Genomic DNA, 27,351 nt, shown 5'->3' with positions numbered 1-27,351 from the left:
ATGTTATCCATGCCTTGCGATTATAGCGGTTTCAAAACTCTCAGGCGATGTCTCAAGTGATTGATTACGTTGAATGGTAAATTCGTCATTGATGTTCTTACGGTGTCTTCATAAATGTAATTATCTATCAGGTTATCGCGGTTATGGCCCGTCGAAAATAATTATCGCGATGATTAGCGCTTGTGTGAATGATAAGCTTGAAATCTCAAAAAACGGCAAAGTTATTCGCAGTAGTCACCCGAAAGAAATTCAGAAGTCGACAGTATTAATCGACGCTGACATTATTTTTTAATAAAATTCGGAGGAAGTTATAGTTTTTTGAATCAGTACTTTCCAGTTGAGAGTAGTCATCTGAAAAAATGACTCTCCTCGATAAAATCATTTGCCTAGGTCTGCCATTGATTTTTATCTTATTTTCTGTGGATCAAGTTGAATGTAGATCGACTGGAATTGTTGAAACGGATCGAGGACCTGTTGTAGGGGAAATCTTAGAGACAATTGTTGATTCGATTGCTTATGGTTCCTTCAAAGGAATACCTTATGCCAAACCACCCATCAATGAGCTTCGATTTTGGGTGATTATATATCATTGACTCATGTAAGAATGATTTTTGAATTTATTCTTCATCTTTACATTTATCTCAGCCTGCTGAAGACGTTGAGCCTTGGGAAGATGTTCTTAAAGCAACAGCAGAGGGTAATGAATGCCCTCAGTTAGATCCTATTACTAATACCTTCGGTGGTCATGAAGACTGCTTGTACCTCAACGTCTACACACCCAAGGTTTTTTATTTTCTATTTCGTCTCATATATTCTTCATAAAAAATACCAAACAGGTGGTTATTGTGACAGACTAATTTCGGTGAGGACTTCTCAGACGATCTTTTACCTGTAATGGTGTGGATTCACGGCGGCAAGTTTGCGACAGGGTCTTCTAATGCTTCACTGTATGGTCCTGATTTTATTCTCGAAGAAGGTGTTGTCATGGTGGCCGCCAATTTTCGTCTAGATGTATTAGGTAGAGTGAAACAATAGGGCTTCTTTATTTCGCTTTGAGAAGGTATTTTTGACACTTCGAATATCTTTTGAGGTCTCCTAGCTCTAAATATTCCGGAAGCGCCAGAAAATATTCAACTCAAGGATCAAGTTCTGGTGCTCAGATGGGTTCAACGGAATATTGATAAATTCGGTGGTGATCCCAACAGAGTTACGATATTTGGTTGGAGTTCTGGTGGCGTTGCTGTTGATTTGCACATGATTTCAGGGGTCTCCAGAGGTATTGAAATTGGTCTAGTAATTAATTATTTTCTGAGTCAAAGCTTCTCGTTATTTCAGGATTATTTCATGGAGCCATTGCAATGAGCGCTGCTCCCTGGAGTGCCTGGACATTCTCATCTCGAAATCAAACTGAAACTCGAGCTTTTCGTTTAGGAAAAATTCTAGGAATTGATACCGCGGATAAAACTATTCTTTATCGTGAACTTATGAAAAAAACATCATTCGAATTAATCACTGGAGGGGAAAAATTGATTGATAATTTGATACACGTAAATTATTTACTGAAAACACATTAACTCATCGCAGAAATTTGTCAGGTTTTGATAATTATTTATTGATTCTCAGGCGGATCGCAAATTTAAACCGGTAATTGAAGATGTTAGAGTGGCGGGTGCCGATAGTTTCTCTACGGAATGTCCGATCAGGAAATATAAAACTGGACAAATTGCCAAAGCTCCCTATATGACTGGCTATACGCGGAATGAAATTCTCTATTTCACTACGAGTAACAACTTTAGTTAATTACTCATTTAACATAAATCTTTTGCATATTTTTCCGTTTTTCATTCGTTAGGTACGCAAAATTTATTTTGGTACATTGAACTTGCTTTGAAGCAGTTCAATGGTCGTCGACATCCGGTGCAGGAAAAATTAGCGCATCTTCACGACGAATTGTCGAAGGTGCTGCACAAAAATCTGTCAGAAGTGCCAGTTGAATTATTAATGCAAGCGATAAACGTGAGTTTGAGGAAATACTCAAGGGTTAATTCAGCTTGACGAATAAAAATGCATAATTGCCATTTTTTAATTATCAGAATATTACGAACACCCTGTACAAACCCGTGATCAATCAAAAACAAAAATTGGTCGCTGAAATGTCGACAGCTCCAGTTTATTATTACCAGAATTCATATGATCCGGGAGAATATTCATACCGTCGATTAAATGCGCATGTTATTCCGAGTTTGAACGGTAAGTATACATCATAGGAAAACCATCAATTAAAAAATATATTCACTGGTTTAAAATATTTCTTTTTGGTGAGGTGCCGGCCACGGAGACGATATATTAACCATTTTCCACGTACCTATCTACAATTTACCGTTGGAGCCTGAGCATCCCTTCTCAAAGGCAAGAAAGCGAATGGTGCGAATGTTCACCAATTTCGCAAAATATGGGTATAAATGCTGTTAAATTTCTTTTGTCCGTGAAAATTTATGGGGTACCTGCTGTTCTATTGAATCCAATCGCCAAACGGCTGTCATAATTCCAGAAATCCAACCCCGGACGGAAAATCAGATCCTATCTTGAATATTACATGGCCAAAGGCCCCGGAAAACTATTTGGATATCAATGACAAGTTGGAAATTGGGGCCAGCCCTCTCGACGAGGATGCCAAGTCAATTGAGAGGGATTTTTCTGGGTCAGTTTGGGATGAGTTCAATGATTGTCAGTAAAAGTGCAAAGGAAAAATAGCAGGTATATTTTTTCATTGTGTATTCATACCCTTTGAATACCTTTCCTCGAAGACATTTAATGACCCATTCATTGCCGACATTTTTGAGAATCATACGCCGGTGGTCGACACGTGTCGGAGTCACCCAATTAACCATCTCCCCCTCCAGTAATTTTACCCCTGTCCTTACCCCCACTCGGTCCACCCCAAATCCTTCACTTCGGGACCTAGAGTAATTTTTCCTGATCCGAGGTAGTCCTGTACTGTCTAAACTCCGAGTAACATTACCGGTTTCATAAAGCTGTATCATTATTCTACCCGAAATAATTCGTGAAAGACTTCGTGGCCGTATCCATCCCTAGTAAGTTTTTTTTTACAAATATTAAAATATTAAAATATTTTAAACTGAAGTGATATATAGATAATTTTTATTAATTCATCACTTCATTTTCATGTACTTTGAAGATGTCAATTATTAATCTCAAAATTTTGTTACAGATCAATCGCCATTTTTCAATCAAGTCTCGCATCATTCAAAATGGCGTCTTCCACTCCTGATTTTTGTGAAGTATATGAAACGAAAGCAGAAGTAATGACTCACACCTTCAAGTGGATAATCCGCGACTTCTCCGTGATGATTAGAGATCCAAAAAGCCTCAATTGTGATTATACTATACCCGGCAGTTCCATGCGCGGCTTTTTGGATATGTGTGGTGTAAATGGAAGCGGCTCGGTAGTAGAGGATATCGTCGATGTTGAGAATCTGGAGTTGGATGTTCATGTGGGAATGAAGAAGAATGCATTGCAAAGCCATATTGAAGTTTGCATTCTAGATTCGAATGGTTCCAAGTACATACCAAAGCGGCAGGTGATAAAATCCCAGGTACATTATATTATACCTTTCAACGAAAAAATCGTCCAGGAGAAATCTCTACTGCCGAATGATTCGTTGACTCTCTTGTTTGTCTTCAACATCACGACTGATATATTGACGCAACGCCTGGATCAATTGCCAGTCCTACCGATGGGGAACACCTTGAGAGAGGACATGGAGATGATTTTGGACAATCCGGACTACGCTGATGCGACGATCACTGTTGGTCATAGAAAATTTTTCATTCTCAAAGCTATTGTCGCTGCTCGCAGCTCCGTATTTGCCGCGATGTTTGATAATGATATGAAGGAGCTTGAGGAAGGCAACGTAGATGTGACGGATATGACTGAAGAAGTCGTTGAAGATGTGTTACGCTTTATTTATACTGATCGAATTAGCAGGCCCGATTGTGAAATAATCGACTTGCTGTATGCCGCTCAGAAATATGATTTGAAAGGACTCGTGATGTTGATGGCTCAAGCCTTGGTGCAAGATCTAACTGCTGATAACGCCGCTGAGAGATTAGTAATTGCTGATCGATTCGAATTGAAAGACGTCAAGCAGACCATTATTCACTTTATTGAGGTTCACATTAAAGCTGTTATGCAGACAGACGGCTACAACAAAATGGCGGCGGACTATCCTTACCTTGCGTTGGAGATCTTCGAGACAATGGCGCTTGAATGATGCTTTACTTTGGATCATGGCGAAACTGTTATTTAGTCATTAAAGGTTTCTGTAGGTACTGAACATTAATAAATTGTTATACTGTATTTGTTCCTCGTTTTTTGTTTTTTTTTTTAAATCCCAACAAATTATTGAGATAATGAATGACAATATTACAGTTAATAGTTCCATATATATTTCGTTATGTATTTACAATTTGACAACAAAATGGTGAAACGTAACACGTTGAAGCCCTCGGTATCGGCCGAAAATGGGCGACGACGGATTTGACGTTGAAATCTGGCCTTCTAGAATCGTATTATCTTATTCATTTTCATCTCTCATTGGTATTAATAATGGTATTAAATTCATTATCATTATTTCATTTTATCGACGTCAAAAGGCGCATACTCGTCACGAATTATCGTAATATAAAACGACCTAGAGCCCATTGGAACGAATTATTACTTCTACCTCTCACATTCCTATTCACAATTGTTCGGATTGTCCATATTTATAATGATATCTTAAATTCACACACATCCATCAATGGGGAATTTTCAAATAATAGTACAATTGAATTATATAGCTCTTGAGAACATAAAATGAGTCAAATGAATTAGGATATTTAATCTCGTATTCATACCATAACGTTCAACTTTTATTTACAACTAGAAATATCTCACACTTAAGTCTTTTGCGTAATTGTTAAAATTTCTCATTGCAATCAACAGCCGTACGATTCCTTCATTATTCTGTGCAATACTTTAACTTTAAGTATGAATAATAATAAAGTTTGTGGCAGTGGAATTATTACTCTACTCACTTCAAACCATTTATTTTTTATTCTTTTGAGCTCTCTATTGTATTCACCTCTCTCGTACAGTCGGTGCACTTTCATTTATTTACAGACACATTTGAGTTATTCCTTTTGACGTCGATTCTCTTATTCTTTGTAAAAATCCCTGATCCAGGGCAAATTAATTATTTTGAACAACACTTTGCTCAACCAACAATTTGAGTCAATTTTGCTGATAATTCGAAAATTATTTTCAATTAAAAATTATAATTAGGAGACAATATTATTCGAAAATTTTTACAATTTTTTCTCTTCACGTACGGTGAATCCATGGTATCTTGGAAATAGTTAACTCCCTTCTCTCGTCAATTCAACTTCTCCAGATGGAATTTCTTTTTGTGCTCCAGCATTTTACCTTGAAAAAGGACAAATCGTTGCGGCAAAGTTCATCTACTAGTACAAGACAATTCCCACAAGATGGAAGAGCAAAAAGGGAAGGGGGGGAAGGTAAGAGGTGAAGTGGAATGAAACTACTTGAGCTTAAATAGTCATTAACCGCAGGAGAATAAAATAGGTCGGTGTGTTGAACAAGAAAGAGAGGTAGAGAGACTGTTTGCCATCTGCAGATTGTAACTGAAGTGAAATGGGAAGGGGTTACTCTTCCTACCCCAAACACAACGAGAAGCTAATGTTCATTGTCTGTACGAGTGATCCCAGTTGTTTGTAAGCACAAATGAAATTTTCATTTTAATTTTTCAGTGATGATTTTACGGTCACTACTATTTTATTATTTTTTATTAAAATTTTGGACATTTAAACGTAATATATCCTCTGGGTTATCCATTCTGAATTATTCACTGGAAACGATAAGTAAAAAATTAATACAAAAATGCGCAGCAGCGAGTAGCGAACGCCATTTGCGCGTTTTGTAAATTTTTAACTGTAAAAAGTCTTCACTCTTATGCTTAATTATGTACAAGGAACATCTAACATCGTATGATTTAATCGTCATTCATAAAAATTATTTATACACGGGTCGTGATTCATCATTACTTCGTTTTGAGCCATGTGACATCGTATAACACCTAAAAAACATTCTCATGTTACGCCTCGTACTCAATTCTTCCATTTATTATTTTATTACCTATTTTATTACGAGTTACGAGTGTTTTTAGTTGAAAATTCAGTTATTCTCGTGTTTGATTTGAAAATTTTCATTTTGATTCTCTCGTTTTTTCTCTCGACTGTCTCTCGTCTTAATCACAAAAATTGTGGCTAATTTGTCCTAATCGTTTGATTCTTCAATTGATTCCAGTACATCAGATGAATGATTTTTTGATTTTTTGTCAGTCTAGTTTCTTCGTTTTTCCCTCAGATAAACAATATCAGTGGTCGGAAATAATAGATGACGGATAGTCTTATGCTCAACAGAATGATAATGATGGATTTATCCACTCAATAACCATGAAAAAATAAATATCAAATAATTTATGATCGTCAGCTGTTATGAGTCCCCTCCTACTGTCGATGTAAACGTCGTAATTCACCATGAAAAGTTATCACTTTAACTCGTCACTCGAGAATTTCCAATGGTGTGTGTGACGTTTACAATAGCGATTACTTTAGAGCAATGTCGATGCTGTGAGTACATCGGGTACGACTGGTCTCGGAGGGGACTCCATACATCACACTCTCATTTCAGTCATACTGCCTTGTGTAACGCGATTAACAATGCTTCCACTTTGCAGCAGGGGTTGATTTTCAGGTGGGCTTTTGGTCCTCGGTGGCGGTGGTGCTCGTGGCACTGTTAAGTGAATCGAACCATTTGGTGGACACTAAAAATCAAACATCAATTAATTGTCGTCTATTATGTCCACTGGATAAAACGAGAAAAGTCAGTATAGACTGATCTCATTTCATCATTTGGCAACTGTCAATTATTATCTCAGAATTGCTTGAACCTCAAGCCCCTCATCATTCTCTCTCACACCAGTAATCCCTCGAAATAAATCACTCAATCGATCGTGAAATACATAAACTCATTTATTTATTTCATATATTTACATACAATCGTTGATGCATCATTTCAATAATTTCTCAATACAAAATTACCTGGGATTGCATTCCCATATCCTGAATAACAGATGCTCTAGGCAATGTGGCATGTGGTGTGTGCTGTTGCTTTTGATAGTGATGCTGATGAGGCAGTGTATGAGTGCTCTGGCTCTGGAGAATACCCGGATCATTGGCCTTCATCACGTTTCTAAAATAGAAAGACGAGGTTGCATAATTCATCAGCTGTTGTAAATAGCTATCGTTAATCTTCCACCAATTGTGTCTGGATAAATTAGAAATGATTATTTACCTCCTGAGCATTTCATTCTCGACGTCAACAATAACTTGGCCACCACTTGTGAAGTGAGAATGGGGCGGTGGTGGCTGCTTGAGTTCGGTAAAACCCCTTGGGCCACACTGTTGATTCATCATCTGCTGTTGCTGGAGACTTTTAACCTCCAGTCTCGTTTTATCGCGCTGATAATAAACACCAGCGAATATAAGGACATTTAGGATCAGAAGACTGCAGCCGATGGCAATTGTCACACTCAAAGCCGTCGAATAGGCAGCGTATCTGTTGGCACATATTTCAATTAAACATTCTAGAGATTAACTGGGAAGCAAACAACTTCCATCGTCATATCTGAATTAACAATATTCTCCCCTATTTAGCCTCATTTGAAATATTCAGCAGTGGTAATATTTGGAGGGACCAAAAAAATTTCTTTTACCCAGCCACTTCCAAGCCCGAGAGAGTATCCGGGCTGCTTGCATTATGTACATTCTGTGGATTCGTGCTGGGAATTACGCTGACACAGGTGGTTATGCTGTAATCCGTAGTTGTCGGCGGTTCTGTCGTGAAATTTCGTCTTCTGTATTCCTCCCCTATTCTACTCAGTGGATCAGGCCGCACCAGGCCATCATAGAGATTGGGATCCCCATGGCTACGAAAGAGATTGTGTCGGGGCTCAACGTCCTCCATTCCAGCACGATGGAGTTCTGGTATTAGCCGGAGCCATACCGATAATTGGTGGGCACGAAAGTGATTCTTCACCGTTGGTTTTTTGGCTGAAAAAAAAAATCAACGATAATCCACATCAACTCGATAAATTCCATTGCTATTTCCATTTTTATATTTTTCTATCGGCTACCAATGAGTGGTTAATATCGACAAGTCTGGGTGAAAATTCAATTAAATCCATAAAGCGATGTTTATTCGTCTTGATGATAAAGACAAACAGCTGAATGTTTATCTTAGCAGCTCGGTGTCTAAAGGCTGAGTGGCTAGGGTTGAGTTGAGAGGGGAGGACTGAGGAATGGTGAGTTATACCGACTATTCCTCTGGCAGCGAGTAATTACTACCTACGTGCTCGCTAGCCCAACAACTGAGCAATCTTGCCTCCTCTGTTCACCAAGTTTGCCGATCCAAAGTTGAGACGGTTGAAGATCACAGTCTCCTCCTCGTCTATATCCAGCAAATCGAGGCTAGACGGATTGAATATGATCCCCCGCCACCAATTAAATAAACTCAATGAATCCTTTGATAAGTGAAAAATCCTCTCGAAAATGACGACAATTAATGAGTCAGGAGATTGTAAAGTCCCCACCCTAAATCACTGAGGAATTCAATAAACGGAAAATCGGTAGCGGTAACTGGCTAGACGAGATTAATGCTCTCGTTTCGGTTTTCATCGAACAAATTGGGTTTCTGTGGGCCAAGACGTTAGTCGGGATCAACCGGAAAACGGATGACGCTAGGCGTCTCCTGCGCTCTGCTGCCTACGTGCACTAATCCCTAACGTTATTTGCCAGTACATACCTTCCTCTAACATTCCCCCACTATTATCCGCGGGAATTAACCCCCCGCTGGTGCATGACGGGTTAGCATGTGAGAGGACCAATAGTACCATCCTATTCATGTGCCTATAAACGTCACGTACGGAGCTTCAAATACCTCGGCCCCTCTACTTGATTGGGAGGGACACCGATGATTTATCGGTTCACATGCAGAAATCGCTATGCGGTTAACGAGTGATGGTGTTAGCCACGGTACGTGGTACGTTAAGGGTTTTGCTATAATGTATGCCACCAGATTACGTGAAAACCCCATCCTTCCCATCATTTTCCTATCCCTCATCGGAGCAGATCAATTATTCAGGCTTTCGGCTTGGCTCATTTTGGACTTTTATGTCTTAACTTTTTGTCTGTTTAATCAAAAAGTTGAGAGTCATAATGTCTTGTTTTTTGGGGGAGAATATATGCCGAATCAGCGGTCCGTTGATGGGAATATTCGATTTTGCAGAAAAGTTATTTTTGCTATCGCGTCGTCTCGTGTTTTATGAAATTGAATAAAATTTATTTGATAGAAATAAATCATCTCTTTGGGTATGATACTTCGCTCCAAGTGGCAGTGGAGACGAAAAATTCCCGACTCGGGGGTTCGTTTATCAAACGAGAAGAATTTTCGGGGTAAAAGATGCGAGCTGCAGTGGTGGGTGAGGCATGGGTCAAAGGACATTCGTGAAAATTCATGGGTCCAGTTCGAGCGGCATACGGAAATGTCTAGATGTGGAAAAAGAAAAAGGGAAGGGGCTTTATGGATTCCAAGTGAGCACTGGTGCATGGAAAGTTCAGAAAATGGTGTTGGACGCGAAACTTTTAATCAAACTAAAACATTCAGACGTCTGACCCAACGGCCTCTTATATCATTCGTTAGGATAAAACCCTTGATCCCGACATAACATATCTGGGGAATTTGGATATGATTTGATATAGAATTGAAATGAAGTGATATAGAAATTTTTTCATCTTATCAATTTTTGACTCATGGAGAACTCTTTTCAATTTTTAATGCGGTTGACGAGGCGTTGAAAAAATCAACACAGAGGAAAAATTCACCATATGGTGAGGGTGAATCGACAAGTTGTCTGGTATCACCATATTGGACGCACGTGTGCCACTAGGTGTTGGTATAAAAAATCAATGGCGAGTTGGAATTTCACCGGTCGACTCAAACCACATCAATATGGAAATTATTTGTCTCGTGGTAAATGGAATTACAGTGGGGGTTGCATTTCGATGAATGTACCGCGGGTAAATTGAAATCAATTATATTCACTTCTAATTAATCATTCCATCTTCTCATTATAATTCTCACCTTAATTTTATGACGAGAGATCGTCAAGAGTGCGATGAAGATTCAAGTGAATCTCATGTAAATAGGAAAAAGCGGCGATGTTAATTTTCTGAGGGGGGGGAAGTGAAATTCCATTAAAAACTTCATTCGTGTGAATGAGTCGTCTTTTATTAATTTCATTTTCCTCCGTCTCCAGTATCTCTGGATTTTCGCCAATCCTCCAGTTGTAATTGAAATAGTCCTCCCTCGTTTATTCATGTATTTAAAAAAATTTCGATTACTCTCCTCCCTCCACTAACTTTTAATTTAATTGACGAAAGTCTACCCGGACGAGTTGATTAAGAGTTGTGTCCCCCAGGCCTTTTTCTGTCTCTCGGTAATGAACTTTTAACAGTCAATTGGAGGAATGCTGCTGGTAATGAATTATAAGTGCGATGATATTTGATACCTTCGATGGGTAGTTGATGGGATGCGGAAGACCCTGAAAAATAGGACATTTGGGGCTGGTGGAAAAGCAGGAAGAGAGGCCATTGGTGCGTCCAACATCATGAGGTGGAAACTGAATTTGTGAGGGGTTCTCTTTGATCGAGTCCCATAACTCTCGCCATCACTTGAATTCACTATTACACGGAGGGTGCATCGTGTGGAATGTACCGGTTTGAGCATTTGAAGGCTAGTTTCTAGCACGCACCGAGGTAACCGGTTGTGTAACGAGATTGTCCTCCACTCGACCGAATTGCCTGAAGCATCAATCCCTCTTTCACCCGACCTTTCTACCCCCATCACCCAGAGACCCGTGTTACTGTATCCGTCTAGTTCATAGCTAAATTGCACCTCCATCCCTCGACTAACTTTCCCAGCTAAAATTTTCTTTGCTATTTAGGATCGCTTTGAGAGCCCAACAAATTGAAATTTACTGGAAATTATGAATTTTCCAGTGCAATTGCTAGTCAATTTATCATTGAATATTGTTATTTCCTACAATATCAATATATATCAATATTATGTATAATCTAATAATTGGCCTGAAAACGCTAAAGCAATTTCGGTAATGAAGCTGCAGTTCGCGTCTTCGTTTTCGGCCAAACTTTTACTCATCCATTTGGAATCTACAAACAGTAATGCATCTTCCATTCACCCTACAGACCATTTGCCTCCGTTAATTTGATACTTTGAAGCATCCTTGAGATCCAAGACGATGCTCAAAAACACCAGTACAAACTGAACTCGCAATTTTCATTCGGAAAGGGGTAACCTGCTTTGAATACTCGGTGCAAACATCCATTAATTAATTAACGAATACCCGTACACTCGTAGAAACGCGTTATTTCCACCTAGTGTCGTGGCAGTTAAATCGGGAGTTAAGATGCATTTAGTATAATTGCCGAGTTCGTTGCTAGGGTATGAGCGGATAGGATGGGATGCAGAGACTGTCTTCCGTGAAATTATATACCGAGATTAAATTCCACTCACTTGCTTTTAGAACTGTATAAAGATTCGGTGTGCAAACACTGTACTGAACCCTCAAAAATTATTTATTTCCATCAAATCGCTTTTTTTCATTCGACATTTTCATCCTCCTGTAAATACGGTGTTGAAATTTTTTTTCATTTCCAATTATGAGTTCGAATCCAATTTCAATTTGAAACGTTCATTAAATTTTTCATTTATCATGGAAAATCCCGAAAATTGAATTTTCCCTGTGAAATAATTTGGTGTTCGATGAAATTTTGAATTTTAACGAATTGTTAAAAATTTTCAAGTTGAATTTTCCAACAGTGTAATGATTTAATCAATATAATTAATTATCCGATGGGATCGAGATAATTATTTGACAATTGATTAAAAACTATTCTGTATACTCGTAATTAGCAGAAATTGAATACCTTCACACAGTTAATACCGGATAATTACTCCCAATTATGAATGTTTTCATCTCTTCCATCGAATTGTTTATTAAATGGAGGTAGTTCAATATTTGTAACAAATGTTGATCGCAGGTCAATCGCTCGATTTCCTCATTGGAGGATAGAATGAGGCCTTTAATACTTTCTTCCTGGTAAATATTTGAGGTTCGTCTTCATATCCGTCTGGCAAGCGACGATTTGCGTACGCCGGGAGGGATGCACGGGGATAAATTTACGTCAGAGGTCGACGGAGGGAGTTGGATAGTCAGGCTCACTGGATTAGTATCGAATCAGTCAAGATTACTATTTCCACCGGAGGCCACAGCTCGTCTACCTCCACGTCAGCCCATATTCTCGTGTCGAGTTGATTGCGTATTAATTGTATCATTTCAATCGATAATTACGTGATTTATTTTAATTCAAGGAATTCATTGTGCCGATAATTTTATCTCGTATTTGACAGTCATCACGGTGTGTTGTATTCACAAGATGGAGGAAAATTGGAGTGAGTGGTTATCCGATCAGACCGAGTTTGAACGATATACCACCAGTGGTATCCGTTTTGGCAAGACGTTCTTCTTCGCCGATAATCCCCATTCTGTCGGTTGGTATGGGTTCGACGAAAATGTATCTATAGTGTACGTGTCCCAAAAGGATAACTGGGAAACGAGTGGCTGAAAGAACTGGGATTGGATGTAACAAAGGAAAACGAAAAGTCGGAGTGGTGGACGAAGGCACCGGGATAAAGAAGAAGAAAATCCGATTAATTTATCGCTCCCTCGCGTTTGTAAAAAAGATACTGCTGGAATGGGCCCCCACTGTCCCTTGACCATTTCGTGCTTTATTCACGGGGGATTCATTACAGCTATTTCGAAAATCCGATGGAGAAAATTAACGAGAGAAGAGTTAAATGGGCCATTCTTTTTCCATTGATTTTAATTTGATGGAGAAAGGTAATTGACATTTTCAAAGGTATTGATTTTTTTTTTATCCTCATCGAATAGGTCTCGCATATCGTACGGAGTTGTTCATCTGAGTAATCAAATTCCAATGGGAAATAACAGGAGAAAATGTATCCATCGATCGGTTGAGAATTTTCGTTTTCATTCTGAAATACAGAGAAAGATGTAATATGGTAAATTGAGATGGTGTTGCAGACGGTAAAACTTTTTTTCAACAAATGAGGGGGCGGTCATGAGGTGGGAGATTGCGCGTTCTACAGAAATAGTGCGAGATAAGTCGTGGCAATAGGAAGAGACAGCGATACCTAAATGCGGGAAATGCAAGAGAATGCCAGGGTTGGATAGAATAAGAGAGAGGGGGTGGATGTCCCTTGAAGATGCCAAGAGACAAATTCACTGGGTATATATAAAGGAACAGTCATTCCTCTACCTTTAACCCACCCCCATTACTCCCCTCGAGGCTTGAGAAATAGTCGTGAAAGAATTTCTTATTAGTTTGGAAATTGAAATCTGGAGTACGTCTAGCGACCTGTTACCTGAAAAGTGGCTTTTACATGCCTTTCGCTCCAGTGGAATACGAAAAGACGTCTGATACGTGGGCTATTTTTTTTATTCATTGAAAAACGAGAAAAACCCGTGTTTCTCTTACTCTTTCTCATCAAAAGCTGCGGTATGTTGAGATGTGGCCGACACTAAAGTGTAAATACCAACATTTTGTGGATAAATTTGTACATTTCCCTGTACCTCCGGAGGATGAGCTCTCGCATTGACGGCAAATTGTCTTGATTATGATGTGTCGAGTGAAGACTCACACAAAACCAGGGACTCGGTTACTACTGGACATATTACATTATACCAGGTAGCTTTGTACAAATCCCCTCTGACGTCTCTCGATTCCCACACCGACAGTCTGTTACATCGCCTCAACTCCTCTCGGTTAATTTTCATCCATACAAAATATTTATGCAATGGTATTCTCAGTTGTCTTAAACGTTTAATGCATTCAACGTGTACATCACCACCCCCCCGGCACTATCACTAATTTGCATTGTAGAAAATGTACAGCCAACGGAAAACAAATTTCTTTCTCACAAATTGTTTTTCACCCAGTGGTCGCGGCCATTTTTGCCAGATTAAAATAAAAAATTGGCGTCTAATCAACGTAATTGGGGAATCCAATCAGAATGGTGTAACGTGAAAATTTATAACTCCAAATTCACGTGATCAACTTGGAAATTGGACTTTCACCTACCATTGAAATGTTCACCGATAATTTCAAACTTGGTCTACACTTGTACATATCCGTAATAATTTCAAAGTCTTAATCGAAATTTACCTCCGACGGTTGTAACGCATTAGTCGAGTAATACCGTAATTTCGTTTTCCCCGGAAAGTTTGTACAGTTGGTACACCATTGGAGGAGCGTTAACTCAACCAACCCGGGGTTATATATGGCAGTGGACCCACGGGACCCTACGTGCATCCTGTACCTCCATCGTTTGACACTGAATTCCATAATGGATCGAGCGTTTAAGTAACACTGGAATATATCGGCATTTCTGCTATACGCCCCGGTAAAACATGGGGGGGTACAAAAGGTACTTGCCCACTGCATGGGCTTTTCCCGTGGCGTTTAGTTGCTTCCCCGGGCTGCATCGGATTATGGGTTTATTGATTAGGGAGTCATTAGTGGGGACATTATTATCTCCATTGGAGAATTTTCTCAATATTTCATGAGAGAGGGAATAGCCAGGGGAAATTTTGTTTGATGGTGAGTCAATCAATCGAACATCGATGCCATTGATTTTTAATAATGGAATTTTCACTGATGTATTTTACGACGCGGTAATGAAACAAGTTGGAAAATTCCTGTTAAGCTGATTTATCTTGGTAATTGACCTCCTGTTAATGAACGAGTGTCGTTAAATTTGATTTTGGAAAATGGTGGGTAGTACTTGGACTGACAATGACTCAATGAGAATTCGTTACACGGGTAATACAGGTAGCAATGTGATGTTGAACGATAGTAACTCGAATGACCAGGGCGGGTGTTGGAGGGATTCTTCTCTCTGCCCCAACCCGGAGGTATCAGCAGTGGAGCAGTTTAAACCGTCGATGGTTATGGCGATGCTGATGAGTATACCTCCATCACCCTTTACGATGTAATGTCCCGCTGTGGCGTGTTTCCAGTTTATGTAATGTGTGGTCGTGCTCTATTCGAGGTTGTGCATGTGAATGTAGTCGGCATAAATTAACTGGTTACCTATCAAAATAACAGCCAATAAAATATGACCGTGAAAAATCACAACAGAAAAATACTACTACATGAAAAAATTATTACTTGCAAATATTACAGCAGGAAAATTAATTTCCTGCTAGGTAATGAGTGCGACAGTTACTGGGCTTCAACTTTCGAGAGTTTCCGATTCGATTCGATATACATATCCGTCTACCTTTTACATAGGACAATTGTTGAAATTATTCAGCGTTGGATAAAGTCGATTTTACACAGTAGAAAGTTTAAGTGAACTTCTCTCTTATAAAATTACGTGAGTCGAATTGAACTGCAGTGACAAAAAATCTGGCAACAATGAAAGTAATATTGTTTCAAGTTGGAAAGGTAAAAATAAAGGTAATCCGGGTGGGTATTTTGCACAAGTGGGTAAACAAGTTTATTCGATAGCCACTATATACACTGCAGTGTAAACTCCTACGACAAGATTTGTGAGAAACTATCCGAAGGGGGTGAGTCGTTCGCCTCAGCAGTGTCGCCTGTTCACAAAGCTCGGGAGAAATGTATAGAGAAACTTCTCCTTTGAAAAAAAAAGGAAGTGGGTGGCTTTAAGCCTTCCTCCCTGAAGTATTGGAAAATTCATGTTTTCGATCGAACATCTGGGGTTCCTGGGGGACGTAACTTCGGTGGATAAGTTTCCTCATGAAACAATTAATTAATGAAACTTTCACTCCATCAATATAAATGGAAAGAAAAATGACAATGTTAAAAAGTTGAGTGAAGGTGTTCATTGAAATTGAATAAATTCATCTCAGCTGGATAAATAATTTCGTTGATTTTGGCTCGACGTAATCGTTGGATCGAATATCAACAGTTAACGAGGTCGAAACTCCCCTTGAACTTTGCCAGATGAAACCTCATCCCTGTAATCGTTTTCTTACGAGTATCAAATGAGTCGTTATTACGTAAGATACTGAAGTTCAAGGCACATGATCCCCAGTGAAACAACCGGCTTTGAGAAGCTCTGACGATTATTCGCATCAGGATGAGGCCATCACCAACACAGCGACCATTATACAGTTTCCAAGTGTTACACATGATGAACTAACAAAGAGAACACTGCACACACACATTTGAGGATTGTAATTTACGTGTTCACGTATGCGTGCCTTAAGAGATACACTGCGAAGATTTATGCTGCACTGTCTACATACAAACCCTTTGTGTACCCCAGATGTAGGAATTCAATGGAGTTTGTGATACAGAACTCTTCTACTCGGTGTTTTGAGGGCAACCAACATCTATTCAACAAAGGAAATCATATCAAAGCGGAAGATATTCATTGAGTTTTGACATAAATTCGATTTCAGATTAAATTCTCGTTGGGAAGAAAAATTAGGTCGAGGGATGATGGACTAGAATTTATCTTTCATCTGCGTTAACCCAGAGGTAAGAGGGTGAAGAAATCTTCGCTTCATTCTCATCCTCTAATGGCTGAGGTAATGGATAAATTATTCCGAAAAAATAGTGATCGTCATTAGAATAGAATGGAGGAGAATACCAGGATTGGATTCTCGGAGGGGAAAAATTTTCATTCATCCAGTTGAATAAGATGACCAGCTGATTCTGAATCAGTCCAAGTGCGTGACACGAATCAGAAGATTGAATGGATTCAAGTGATGAGTTTAATTTTCATATTGCGGTCACGTAAACCATTTTCAGATTCTCCTTTTCATCGTTGAGCGCTCGTACAATTGAAGAAGTTGAATATCTCAGAATTAGGTGACGTCTTTGTCTTTAATTTGAAAATTTCAATTACCCTTCATCAACGGGTCAGTTGATGTATGCAGAGTACTTTCATCTTTTCTTTCCACCCTGTTTACATTGGCATAATTAGAATGGCAAACTTCATGATGATATCGTGGGAGAGTTCCTTTGGAATTAAAGGAGTGGAAATTATTCTGTGTGAGTTGAATGTCAATTGAATTTTCACGAAGGATTTTAACATTTTGAAAATTCTAGTGTCGAATCATGTAAAATGAGGGTGAAGACGGTAAATTATTTTTTTGGGTACTGAAGCTTTTCCCAAACAGGGGGTAAACATGAGCAAGATCTTTTTTTTTTCTCTATCTTTCTCTTGTTTCATTGACCAGTTACGGAAGTACCCATTAAAGCTTCACTGCATTCGACACTTCTAATGGGGCTCTAACGACTGACGTGCATTTTACCGGACCATTACATCACTCGATTGCCTTTCAACTCACTTTACACAACAGTTGTAATCGAATTGTATATTTAGGGGAAACGTATTGGGAAAGTAATCACTGTTGCTTGATTTTTTCGATGAAAATTCTTATTTATATTTATTGCATAGTTTATATGGAGTTTAAAAATTCAGAGTGCGTTCTATCGATCATGGGGCCTTGCATATCCATCATCCCAATTTGTTTTATATTTTCATTTAGTTTTATGTGGGAAAGTTTGGTGGCGAGAGCTGACGAAACTTTTGAGTCTTTCATCTCGATTATATGTCTGAAACCACTAGAGGTAACTGGTACTGGTACTTTGGCAAAATCAACCTGGTGGTGTGGTTGTCTAGTTTATTTTTCTTGAGTTCAAAAAAATTTTTATACCCCAATAAAATATTTATGAAGGGGAATGAAGATGCAGCTTCTTACGTATGAGTAAAAACTTTGTCATCTCGATGAATAACATAAATTTGTCTTCATTCTGATTTTATGGACAAAATAAAATCTCAAGTCATCGCATATGACTCGCGTTAAATATTTTATGCGCCAAAATATCACCGACTTTTTCATTCACTTCTCCATTTAGTGAGTTCACAAGAAGAATTGCGACAAAAAGGATTATTATAATTAAAGAGTGGTTATCCCTCGACTTTAAAGGAGAAGATGAGAAAATTTTCTCATCCCTATTACTTTTTTTTTACTCTTTATTTCCAACACTTTTATGTTGAAATACTAATTCTCAGAAGTTTCCCTTTGAAAAATTCTGCAAGCTCAACGGAAAACTTTCTGAAAGCGCATTAGATGCATCTAGATAAGAGGTTACTGTCTTGAAAATGGGAAAAAATGAAGGGATAAACGTAGAAGCGGGGGATGCACTGGTAACAAGATGCTGTGTCTCAATATTTAGCCATAAATTTACCAAACTTTTACGTATACGTGTGGAGTTACTTTTTCGGGGTTCGACTAATCTCGGTAAAAGCAAAGTACCAGGGAGGAGCGGTTTATGGCTGTGGAATGGAGCAAGGATGGGGTGTGGTAGAGTTAAGGGGTCAAGAGTTTAAATGAAAATTCGTAATTCTCATTATTTCAGCTACTACAGCGTCAGTAATTTTTGAGTACAAAAGTTCGGTATAGCTTAATTCAAAGAGTTCATTCATTGTATCCTATTTGAAAAAATAGCGGAAAGAAAAATCGAAAAATTGTAGCCGTCATCAGAGCAAATGGGTGACAATTTCTCTCGTTACCGAGGAAAACTCCTGAACCGTTCAGCCAACTTTTACTCATCGCTCGACAACTCCACTGGCTTCATAAAATCTTAAGCCAGACTGGAGTTGTCTTCAGTCATGTACTTTCTTCCCTCGGAATAGTGTCAAATTCCCATGTGATGAGCATAGAAGTTTGAAATTCTGAGACAGTCGGATGTCACGTACTTGATCGTCACTGGTAGACCGTCCCTTTGCCACGATTCCAGCTGAAGGTACCTATATATTTTCGCATGAACTCCTCGATTTACATTTTCCCAACGAAATCGGGGTGAAAATTTTCCACCAAGGGTTTACCATTTCTCCACACATACTCGTCCTCGTGAAACTAAAAATTGTCAATTCTAGACTCTAGATGTGCCCTCATTGGCTACAAAATGTTTAATTATGTGATGTGTGAAATTAAATGAGAATTGCGAGTACGAGATGAAAAGCCAAACGAAAAAATTGCCCATTAAATTCATCAAATGCTTTTTGAAGTTATCTCAACAGGTAAAATGGATAATCTATTTCACCTATCGTAAATTTAACAGCTTTTCCATTTCTCGTCGTAAAACGACTCGGTAAAAAATGACACCTTGCGTAAATTCAACCATTGAATTATAAAACTAATCACTCAGTCAGCTGTGCGTAACGCAACTGGTTGCGACCCTATGATTCCACATTGACGCATAAAACGATGGACAGCAACATAAGTGCGAGCGATCTGGTGTGGTCAAAGGTTGCAGGCTGTATAAACCAATTGGCTTGCAATAGCCCCCAATATAACGATCGAGACTGGTTTGACCATGGATATGGTAACGCACAGTTATCCATGGAGTCCAAAGGTTATAGTTATGATAGCCGTTTGTTATTTGACCGTTGTGAGAGGTTCACGTTGGCTGGAGTTTTGAGCTAGCAATATGGTACTCAATCGATGCAACCAGCATCACTGCTTTTTATCGCTATCTACTAGCTATCCCTCCAAATTGTGGAAAAAAAAAACCAAATGACACAATCACAGTATTGCGGACAAACAAAAAATCAAACGCTTCATTTTTTTAATGAGTTTTTATAACTTTTATTGGTCAATAACTTACTGATTTCGAGGTATTTCTGATGCACCGGGTCGTACTGCTCCCATGTTATCGATCGAAATCTGTTCTTCTCACGGGTCATAGGCATTTGTCCATCCGCTTTGTTCCCATGGTACTCCATGACGTTTGGATTTCTGTAAATTAATGGGAGCACAGCATTGATTATTTTTCTTGTGGATATTTGATATTCCCATTTGTCATGATTGAGTATTCTCAGAGGAGCTGATGAGGTTGAGGGTAGGCAATCTGGACTACTACTTTGGGGTACAGAACTAGCCAAATATAGGACGGAAGACAGACTTGCGGGTGTTTACACTGGATCATAGGATATTGGTGCATAGTGTGTGATTAGGGGCCCAGTAAACTCATCCCTTCCTATTAGCCATAATGTTGAATGATTTGAATCAGTGGATCGAACGGTTGACGAATTAATTCTAGTTTTGATTTATTTCTTGTATTGGAGTTCATCGTGGTTTAGTCGATGGAGCATTGGAATCCACACTCGTCTATTGGTTCAGTCGGTGGTAGTCCGTGTCACTGGGGAGTTAAGACCTATATCACGTCGTGTCTAACGTCGGATTTGCTTCAAATTCGATTGCCATTATCTAGGTTAGTAACATGGTGAGTAATTACGCGTTGGCATACCTACGGGCCACGCGAGCCTCTATAATCCTTTGAATGTACTACCATGTGACACGGCAACTGTTTCCAAAGGGAAGCTATACGCCAATCTAGAGACTAGCACCGACAATGCAACTGAGTTAACAGTACGTCCAAAGGCAATCGTTGATTCTACACAATTTCGATATTGCAAACGTGTATTTCCAATCTAATTTCGTTGGATATTCCACTTGAGAATTGATCCAATCGCCAGAATCCAATGAGATTATAATCCACTAGAGATTGAATCGCCTCGTGAAGGCTTCAAGATTTCACGTGATACTCTTCCTATCTATTTTTCATCGAATTAAATTCGTCTCAAGAAAGAGATGAATTTTCCGTCAATTTTTCATTGGTTGATGACAAGTATTCTAGGGGGTATTGACATATTCGGCCCGAGGGCCATTATTTTTATCCAATTTTGCTCAATTCCGTGGGGAGGTGCTTCTGGAAATTATCCAAATTATTCATGGAGCATTTGAAATTAGATACGGATTTGAATCTATCATTTAGTCATTCATCTCTCCTTCCGCTTCCATCAGATTGTACTTTGGAATTATTAAATTTTCTTTCCACCGAAAATTGTCACTAGCACATGATCAACTGTCGATTGAATTTCTCCATAGAACAATTGTGTCAATCAAATTTAATCGTCCGTCAATCAGAAACACACCATCGTGTAACGATTGAATTTTTCCTTTAATGATGAATCCTTGTTATCGTCATCTCTGTTTTATTTCGCTGTGATTCATCATCCCTTTTCAATATACCAATCGTTCTTTCCTGACCTTGAATACATACACCACCGTGGAGAGCAGAATAGTACAAATTAATTAACAGCCGAGTAATTGGAGCGAAAGGAACACGTTTCAGGAAAAAAAAGGAGGGAAAATTTTTCCGATAACTAACGCTAATGAAAGGTGTTATAAAGCGCGGAAAACGAATTGTAACTCATTTTCATTAGCAGATGGCGCCCATTATTATTTACTACTTTTTTCTCTCCAGGTAACTCGAAATACGTGAAATTTATGGGCGCTGAGGATAATTTATTCACTCAACAGTTGATAATTAGATGGTAAAACTGATTGTTTCGACTATTAACGCTGAATGCATTGATAAACTACCGTGTATTATTCATCAGCTTGTGATCGTTATCAAAAACATTACATTGATTGGTAACTAAAATCAATGAGGCAACCCAAATTGAATACAGGACAATGAAATTACTAGTAACACCGTCAGTTGTGGATTTAGAATCCGAGTAATTATTCCCCAGAGAATAATTAATATTAATAATTGACCAGTGTCAACAGTGAACGAACTTTAAATATTCATGCCTCGAATTGATTTTGATTGATGATGAAAATTTTTGCACATTTTTTAAATGTGGATCACTTCACGTGGAAGTTATGAATTTGTGTAAAAGGATTACGAGAGTATCCAGTAACTTTAACTGCTGCAGGCGGTTGTATCCTGTATATATCAGAGTTTGTACGGAATATGTGGTTGACCGCTAGTTAAGCGGTAAAATTACAAGTTTACCTGACCAAATTAAGCTCGTGATTAACGTCTCACTTGTACGAACAATCTAACCAACACGATAACTCAAATTAATGAGGATGCAAGAATATGAAGATAACAACTGCATCATGAACTGCTAATAGTTTACACCGAGCCCCTGAAAATAAACAATTACAACAGAAAAGGCAGATATTTTCCAGAACAAGTGATTCTAATTACATTCTCTCTGTCGTCTCGAAAGACTTGATCCACGTTGTTAACTACCGCATATTTCCAACTAGGACCAATTTTTTTTTTCACTCGCTATTCCAGAACGTAAGCCTCAGGGACATGAAAGAGGAATCCCCCACTTCCTTCCTGAAACGCTGGGAATTTGATCTCTCTCTATCTTCGTGTCTGGCGTCGTCTGAACGCTCCAATTACCTCGTTATTTCGATCACGTCGACTCGTCGGCACGAGGGACATAACCCGCCCTTCCAACATCTATCTGATTCACTGCTCCTCGCTAGATGGCCAACTGCAACAGGATTTTCCACCTATCCAAATACCTCCAATTATCCCACAACTGGAAAAACGGTGAATTAAACATTTCCATCTTCCCGATATCCCCGATATCGCTTCATTCAAATGAAACTCCAGTAAATCCATCGATTTGATATCGTCATCATCTGATGAAATCCATTCGTTTTGAGTGATGGCTAAATTAATCACTGGTGTGTGGAAATTCAACAACTATCGAACACTGGCTAAAAGCCCCTGTTTTGTTTAGTCCTCGGCAAATTGCTAATTCATGTCATCCCGTCTATTTTCGAAGGATGCTGTATTTTCGTGTCCGTGGAAATGGTGTTTTGGGTTTTGAGTACTCACCTAGCATGGGAAATCCATCAGCTGTGAGAATTTCAGCTGCACTATTATTTTGTCAGGGAGTCCGCGAATTTGGAAAACAATCATCCTTCAAATTGTAACGAGCTGTCTCATTACCCTAATGCTAGCCTATTTAAGATAATGATTGATGATGGGGACAGGTATTGTAATCACGAGATGCCACGTAATTCTAGATTATAAGTGACGTCAATGGTTGAGAGTTCATTCGTAAAATAATTCGGTGACGATATCCCTCGGGAGTTTCTAACATTAGCAACAGGTCTGATGGAGGCTCCCGGTTACTTAAACGCATAATATACTTGGTGAGCTAAAGGGTCTGAGACAAGGCTCTGTTGAAAACGGAAAGCCAGTGTTATCGATCTGGTAGTAATTTCAGGAAGCAAATTAAGTACGCCAATCTCAGCGAAGCGATGGAACGTGATTATTCTATTACGCTGCATGCCTGAAGTATGCTGTACGATGGATAAAGAGGTGATGCCGTTGATACAACATTGTGCTTAGGATAGATAGAACGGAAGACTCTGGAATGAATTTAGAAGAAAAAAAAGTGATGATGTATCTTCACTTCGGAGTGATCCTGATGTCAATTGAACTGTGGAATAGCCAATGATTAAACTTGGGTAAAACAATTCTGCCAACGTATCTATGATGCTCATTATTCTCCATGTGGTAGAATTCAAGTGGTCAGCTAAAGATACAGTTGAACTGGCGCCCGGCAAACCAAACACAACGCCAACAGACAAATAGGATACGAGCGGCTGTAAACAATAATTTAGCATAATCGTTTGGCCACTGTTTGGACGTATGTGTATTGTCCTTTGTGTGCATGTACGATCTACGGCTAAACACAAATGTTGAGAACCCAGTGTAGATGAGAGAGAGGGACTGCCCTCCAATAACCACAAAACGGGCAATCGCAAACACAGGACGGTCAGAGGGTCGGAGGTCACGCCCGTCGTACTTTACTGTCGTAATCCCAATGCAAACAGGGCATAATGCAGACATATATACGCGCTAACTATTCCCACTCTTTTTGCTGGAATTTACGCATCCCTGAAAGTCTATAATTTACATGGCATTGGGAGAGAGCTGGATTAATCAGAATTTGGATAATTCCGGTTGACGATTTTCGATCGTCTCGGGGAACGATGGCGAAAACAGTATTTATAGAAGGCAACATTTTTTCATAGTGTACTCAAAATATTTCTCTCTTTTGGATATCATTACGTGAATAGATTGTTCTAATTAAGAATACGATACGTTGGATTTAATTAAAAATGGAAGGCTCAAAATGTCTGATGGGATTTTAAATGAACAGGTGAATCTGTCTAAGCCGTCAGCTACATGTATCACGAAATGACTGACAGTAACTCCCCGGGATTATTTCCACAATTTCTCTCCTGGTCTATGTTCAATCACCGGAAACAATGACTAGGAGCTTGCGATTCTCATTGCGAGGGGGATTAAGCCTTGATAATTTTGCTGCTCTTCACCTCGCGCATTGATATGTTGCGTCAATTTCCCTTTCCAGAGTTCACCCATTAATTGACTTATTCGATGGCACCGACAATCCCATAATACCAAAGGATTAATTAATATTTATGGAGTTCCGCGAAAAAAATTATTTTATCCCAAAAATAATCAAATGACACAAAATTGCATTGGCTAGAGAGTTGAATGTTGACCGAGTTGATTAATTTTATTTGGCTGGAATAAATTATTTTTTCGGGTGCAGCGAGGGAAGAAAAAACAAGAGGCAAATCAAGAGGCAAATCAAGAGAAATAACGAAAAAACATGTGCGATGGAAATAAAATAATCAGGCGTGGAATCTCGATGTGGGCTGGGATCGCATTACTTGGAAAGCCCGCGAGGTTCGTTTTACCGACCGCTTCATCCGGTCCTATCCGATAAAATGCTAATTCTATTTAGACAGTGTACAAGCGAGAGACAGTAGTGGCTCCAAGCACGAGAGTTGGTTTAATTTTACTCTGTGCACTGTCCTCCGTCTTCCTCTTGGTATCCATGGAGCGTTATGTGTGTTGCGATTTAATTCACCATAGAGTGTAGACAGGCGACACGAGAGGAAGAAGAAAGATGGCTATGAGAGTGGAATGGGACAGGGTAACTCGGTCAAGCGTGCAAAACGCTCAACTCGCCGCAATGATAATCCTACCACCTCCATCGGCCATCTTTGTACCAGTGAATTTACATGACAATGAAGTAGTCGAGCTAATGGGAAATTCCTCATTTTCATAATGCAAAGTGAAGGACAATGACTGTAAGTTTGGAATAAGTTTTTGGGTACCAACTTTTCAATTCATGACTATTGTGTATTGCTTTAGTCGTTTGCCCTCGAGCTATCAATTACGGTTAATGAGAAGTTGCCAATTACCAAATGGGGGATAATGGAAAGCTTTTCACTCAAGTTTTCGGTGATGGAGTGTTTCCACTGCAATTAATAATTCGTGGATGATGAAATTGGGAATTATAAAATAATTAACGACCATGGATTTTTATTTTTTAAGTGCCAATCGCAGGGGAAAGTTGCTCGAATCAAATGGACGTTGTCACGTATCTACGTGGAATTGTATAGTGGCGTGCTGTTGCAAAATGGATAGCGGAGGATGATGGTGGGAGGGGAAAAAAGGCAAATGACAGTTGTGCGTTCGTAGCTGGGGGGAGGATTTTCAAATTTTCACGTGAGTAAATTGGACAAATGCGGTTCTGATTGATTTCGTGATAGACACAGTGCGGACATCGACGACTAAACGACATCAGGCCATTTTTTTTTCAATATTTTTATCCCTTTGAGTGACGGGCGTTATTTCGCCGGTTGGCGGATGATGATAGCGATGGGAAGGAGGGGATCGACTTGAAAAACGGGCTTTTAATATTTACTATTGGGATTTTATTTCATGATATTGCTCCTAGGGATGACGAAGATTTATTGTGAAGGGGAAAATCAATTTTGAGACTTGAAAAAAATTGAAGATTATCATATACACATAAAAATATTTTAAAAAGGGGCTTATTTAAATTTCTTCAATGAAAAAAAAATGTCGTGAACAATTTGGTAAAATATTTATATTTCTATACACATACCATATGTGTATAGTCATTTTTTAAAAAGAATATTGAATATTGAATTTGACGAAATGAGAATTAGCTGTTGACTAATGTTTCTGCCCTAACCCCGAATATGAAATAATTAATAGCCCCAGTTTCCCCCCACCTGCCTGATATGATTGGGGTAACTTTAATGGCCCTCATCGAGAGGCCTTATTGGCCCATAACCGAGGTGTTAATTGAAAGCACGAACACTGATATTCGTAGATATTGAATATTTCAAAAATTCATTCCTTCTCCCCTGAAAGGTGTTTACACCCGGTTGAATGGAATTTGCCAACGATAAAAATGAATTCACCGAAATGATAATGACCCACTAGACCGATCGAATCGATACGTGACGACGTCCCCCTATCTCCCAAATCCCCGGAGATGACGGCCACTTCAATTTTCCTCTAATTCGAACCAGCTGTCCACGGTTACCCCGGAGGGATTTCATCCCTCTAATATCACGACGCGATTGCCAACCTCTCGCCAACTTGACGACCAAGTGAAAGGAGAAACGAAGCCATGGCTCTTTCCCTTCAACTTGCTCAATACTGGTTGACGGAGGGTTACGAGCTGTAACCTTTCCTCATCGCTCCTTTTATACTCGACACATATATCCACCCTTGTTGTTACGTATCGAGGGATGGTAGGGGGTTTTTTGGTGAGGGATAGAATTTAGTGTCGCCCGAGGCGACTTTACTTGAAATATCGTCGGTTCGTTCGACGCTCACTCCTGCATATTCATAGGTTCGATGGTGAGAGGGTGAGGGCTCGCATATGTCGCCAATAAGTTTGTCGTGGTATTGAGGGAGAAAATGGGAGGGATGAGACGACACTGCAATATACCACCCACCAGGGAGTTGGTGGTGGGTGGATTGGGGTGAATAGGAAGGTTATAACAGTGGTTTAGATCGTGTGCAGTCAGACACGCCCCAGTGTAACTTGGCGATACACGTATTTTCTCGGTGGATAGAGGAGGTGAGGGGCAAAAAGTCAATTGCAAGCTCGATTGCACCACTTAGATAAGGGGGACACAGGGGTATGGGATTTAATGGTTACATTATACGTGGAGAAGATAGAGACACTCTGTAGTGTGGTTGGTGAAGATAAGAGATTATATCCAGTACTGGTTGGTGATTCAAATTTCTACCCACCCACCACTTTGTTACTTTGTACCTTCCTATTGCGAACCGTGAATCCCCCACCTCCCCCACCTC

At 39.3% G+C, this 27,351-nt stretch overlaps 3 protein-coding genes across 4 annotated transcripts in view; 2 read left to right on the top strand and 1 right to left on the bottom strand.

Moving 5' to 3' along the window:
• The first annotated feature begins 145 nt into the window (after positions 1 to 145).
• Positions 146 to 3,425, top strand: LOC105265277 (juvenile hormone esterase-like). Of its 2 annotated transcripts, XM_011302686.1 has the most exons (11): positions 146 to 575; positions 646 to 783; positions 853 to 1,018; positions 1,091 to 1,276; positions 1,336 to 1,547; positions 1,624 to 1,783; positions 1,853 to 2,016; positions 2,094 to 2,250; positions 2,324 to 2,456; positions 2,552 to 2,757; positions 3,233 to 3,318. In XM_011302686.1, exons 1-10 carry the CDS (start codon positions 360 to 362, stop codon positions 2,733 to 2,735), a joined length of 1,716 nt encoding a protein of 571 aa, XP_011300988.1. In that variant the 5' UTR covers positions 146 to 359; the 3' UTR covers positions 2,736 to 2,757; positions 3,233 to 3,318. The 2 variants fall into 2 exon arrangements, with proteins under 2 accessions (XP_011300988.1, XP_011300989.1); XM_011302687.1 differs by lacking the exons at positions 2,324 to 2,456; positions 2,552 to 2,757 and having other exon boundaries at positions 3,233 to 3,425.
• LOC105265279 (protein roadkill-like) lies at positions 3,344 to 4,357 on the top strand. The gene has a single exon (XM_011302688.1). The coding sequence runs from the start codon at positions 3,369 to 3,371 to the stop codon at positions 4,293 to 4,295; it is 927 nt and encodes a 308-aa protein (XP_011300990.1). The 5' UTR covers positions 3,344 to 3,368; the 3' UTR covers positions 4,296 to 4,357.
• A 154-nt stretch (positions 4,358 to 4,511) lies between these two features.
• LOC105265275 (neuroligin-4, Y-linked) overlaps positions 4,512 to 27,351 on the bottom strand; it is a 113,783-nt gene continuing 90,943 nt past the window's right edge. The window contains exons 9-13 of the mRNA XM_011302682.1: positions 19,957 to 20,087; positions 7,860 to 8,196; positions 7,439 to 7,702; positions 7,186 to 7,336; positions 4,512 to 6,908 (exon numbers count right to left, since the gene is read on the bottom strand). Of these exons, the coding sequence (XP_011300984.1) occupies positions 6,759 to 6,908; positions 7,186 to 7,336; positions 7,439 to 7,702; positions 7,860 to 8,196; positions 19,957 to 20,087 (1,033 nt within the window). The 3' untranslated portion in view covers positions 4,512 to 6,758. The remainder of the gene's footprint in view (positions 6,909 to 7,185; positions 7,337 to 7,438; positions 7,703 to 7,859; positions 8,197 to 19,956; positions 20,088 to 27,351) is intronic.

This window comes from Fopius arisanus, unplaced genomic scaffold (assembly GCF_000806365.1).
Source record: "Fopius arisanus strain USDA-PBARC FA_bdor unplaced genomic scaffold, ASM80636v1 scaffold00029, whole genome shotgun sequence".
Classification (NCBI taxonomy): domain Eukaryota; kingdom Metazoa; phylum Arthropoda; class Insecta; order Hymenoptera; family Braconidae; genus Fopius; species Fopius arisanus.
Note: the sequence above shows the minus strand (reverse complement) of the source record. Positions and strands in the feature narration are given on the sequence as shown.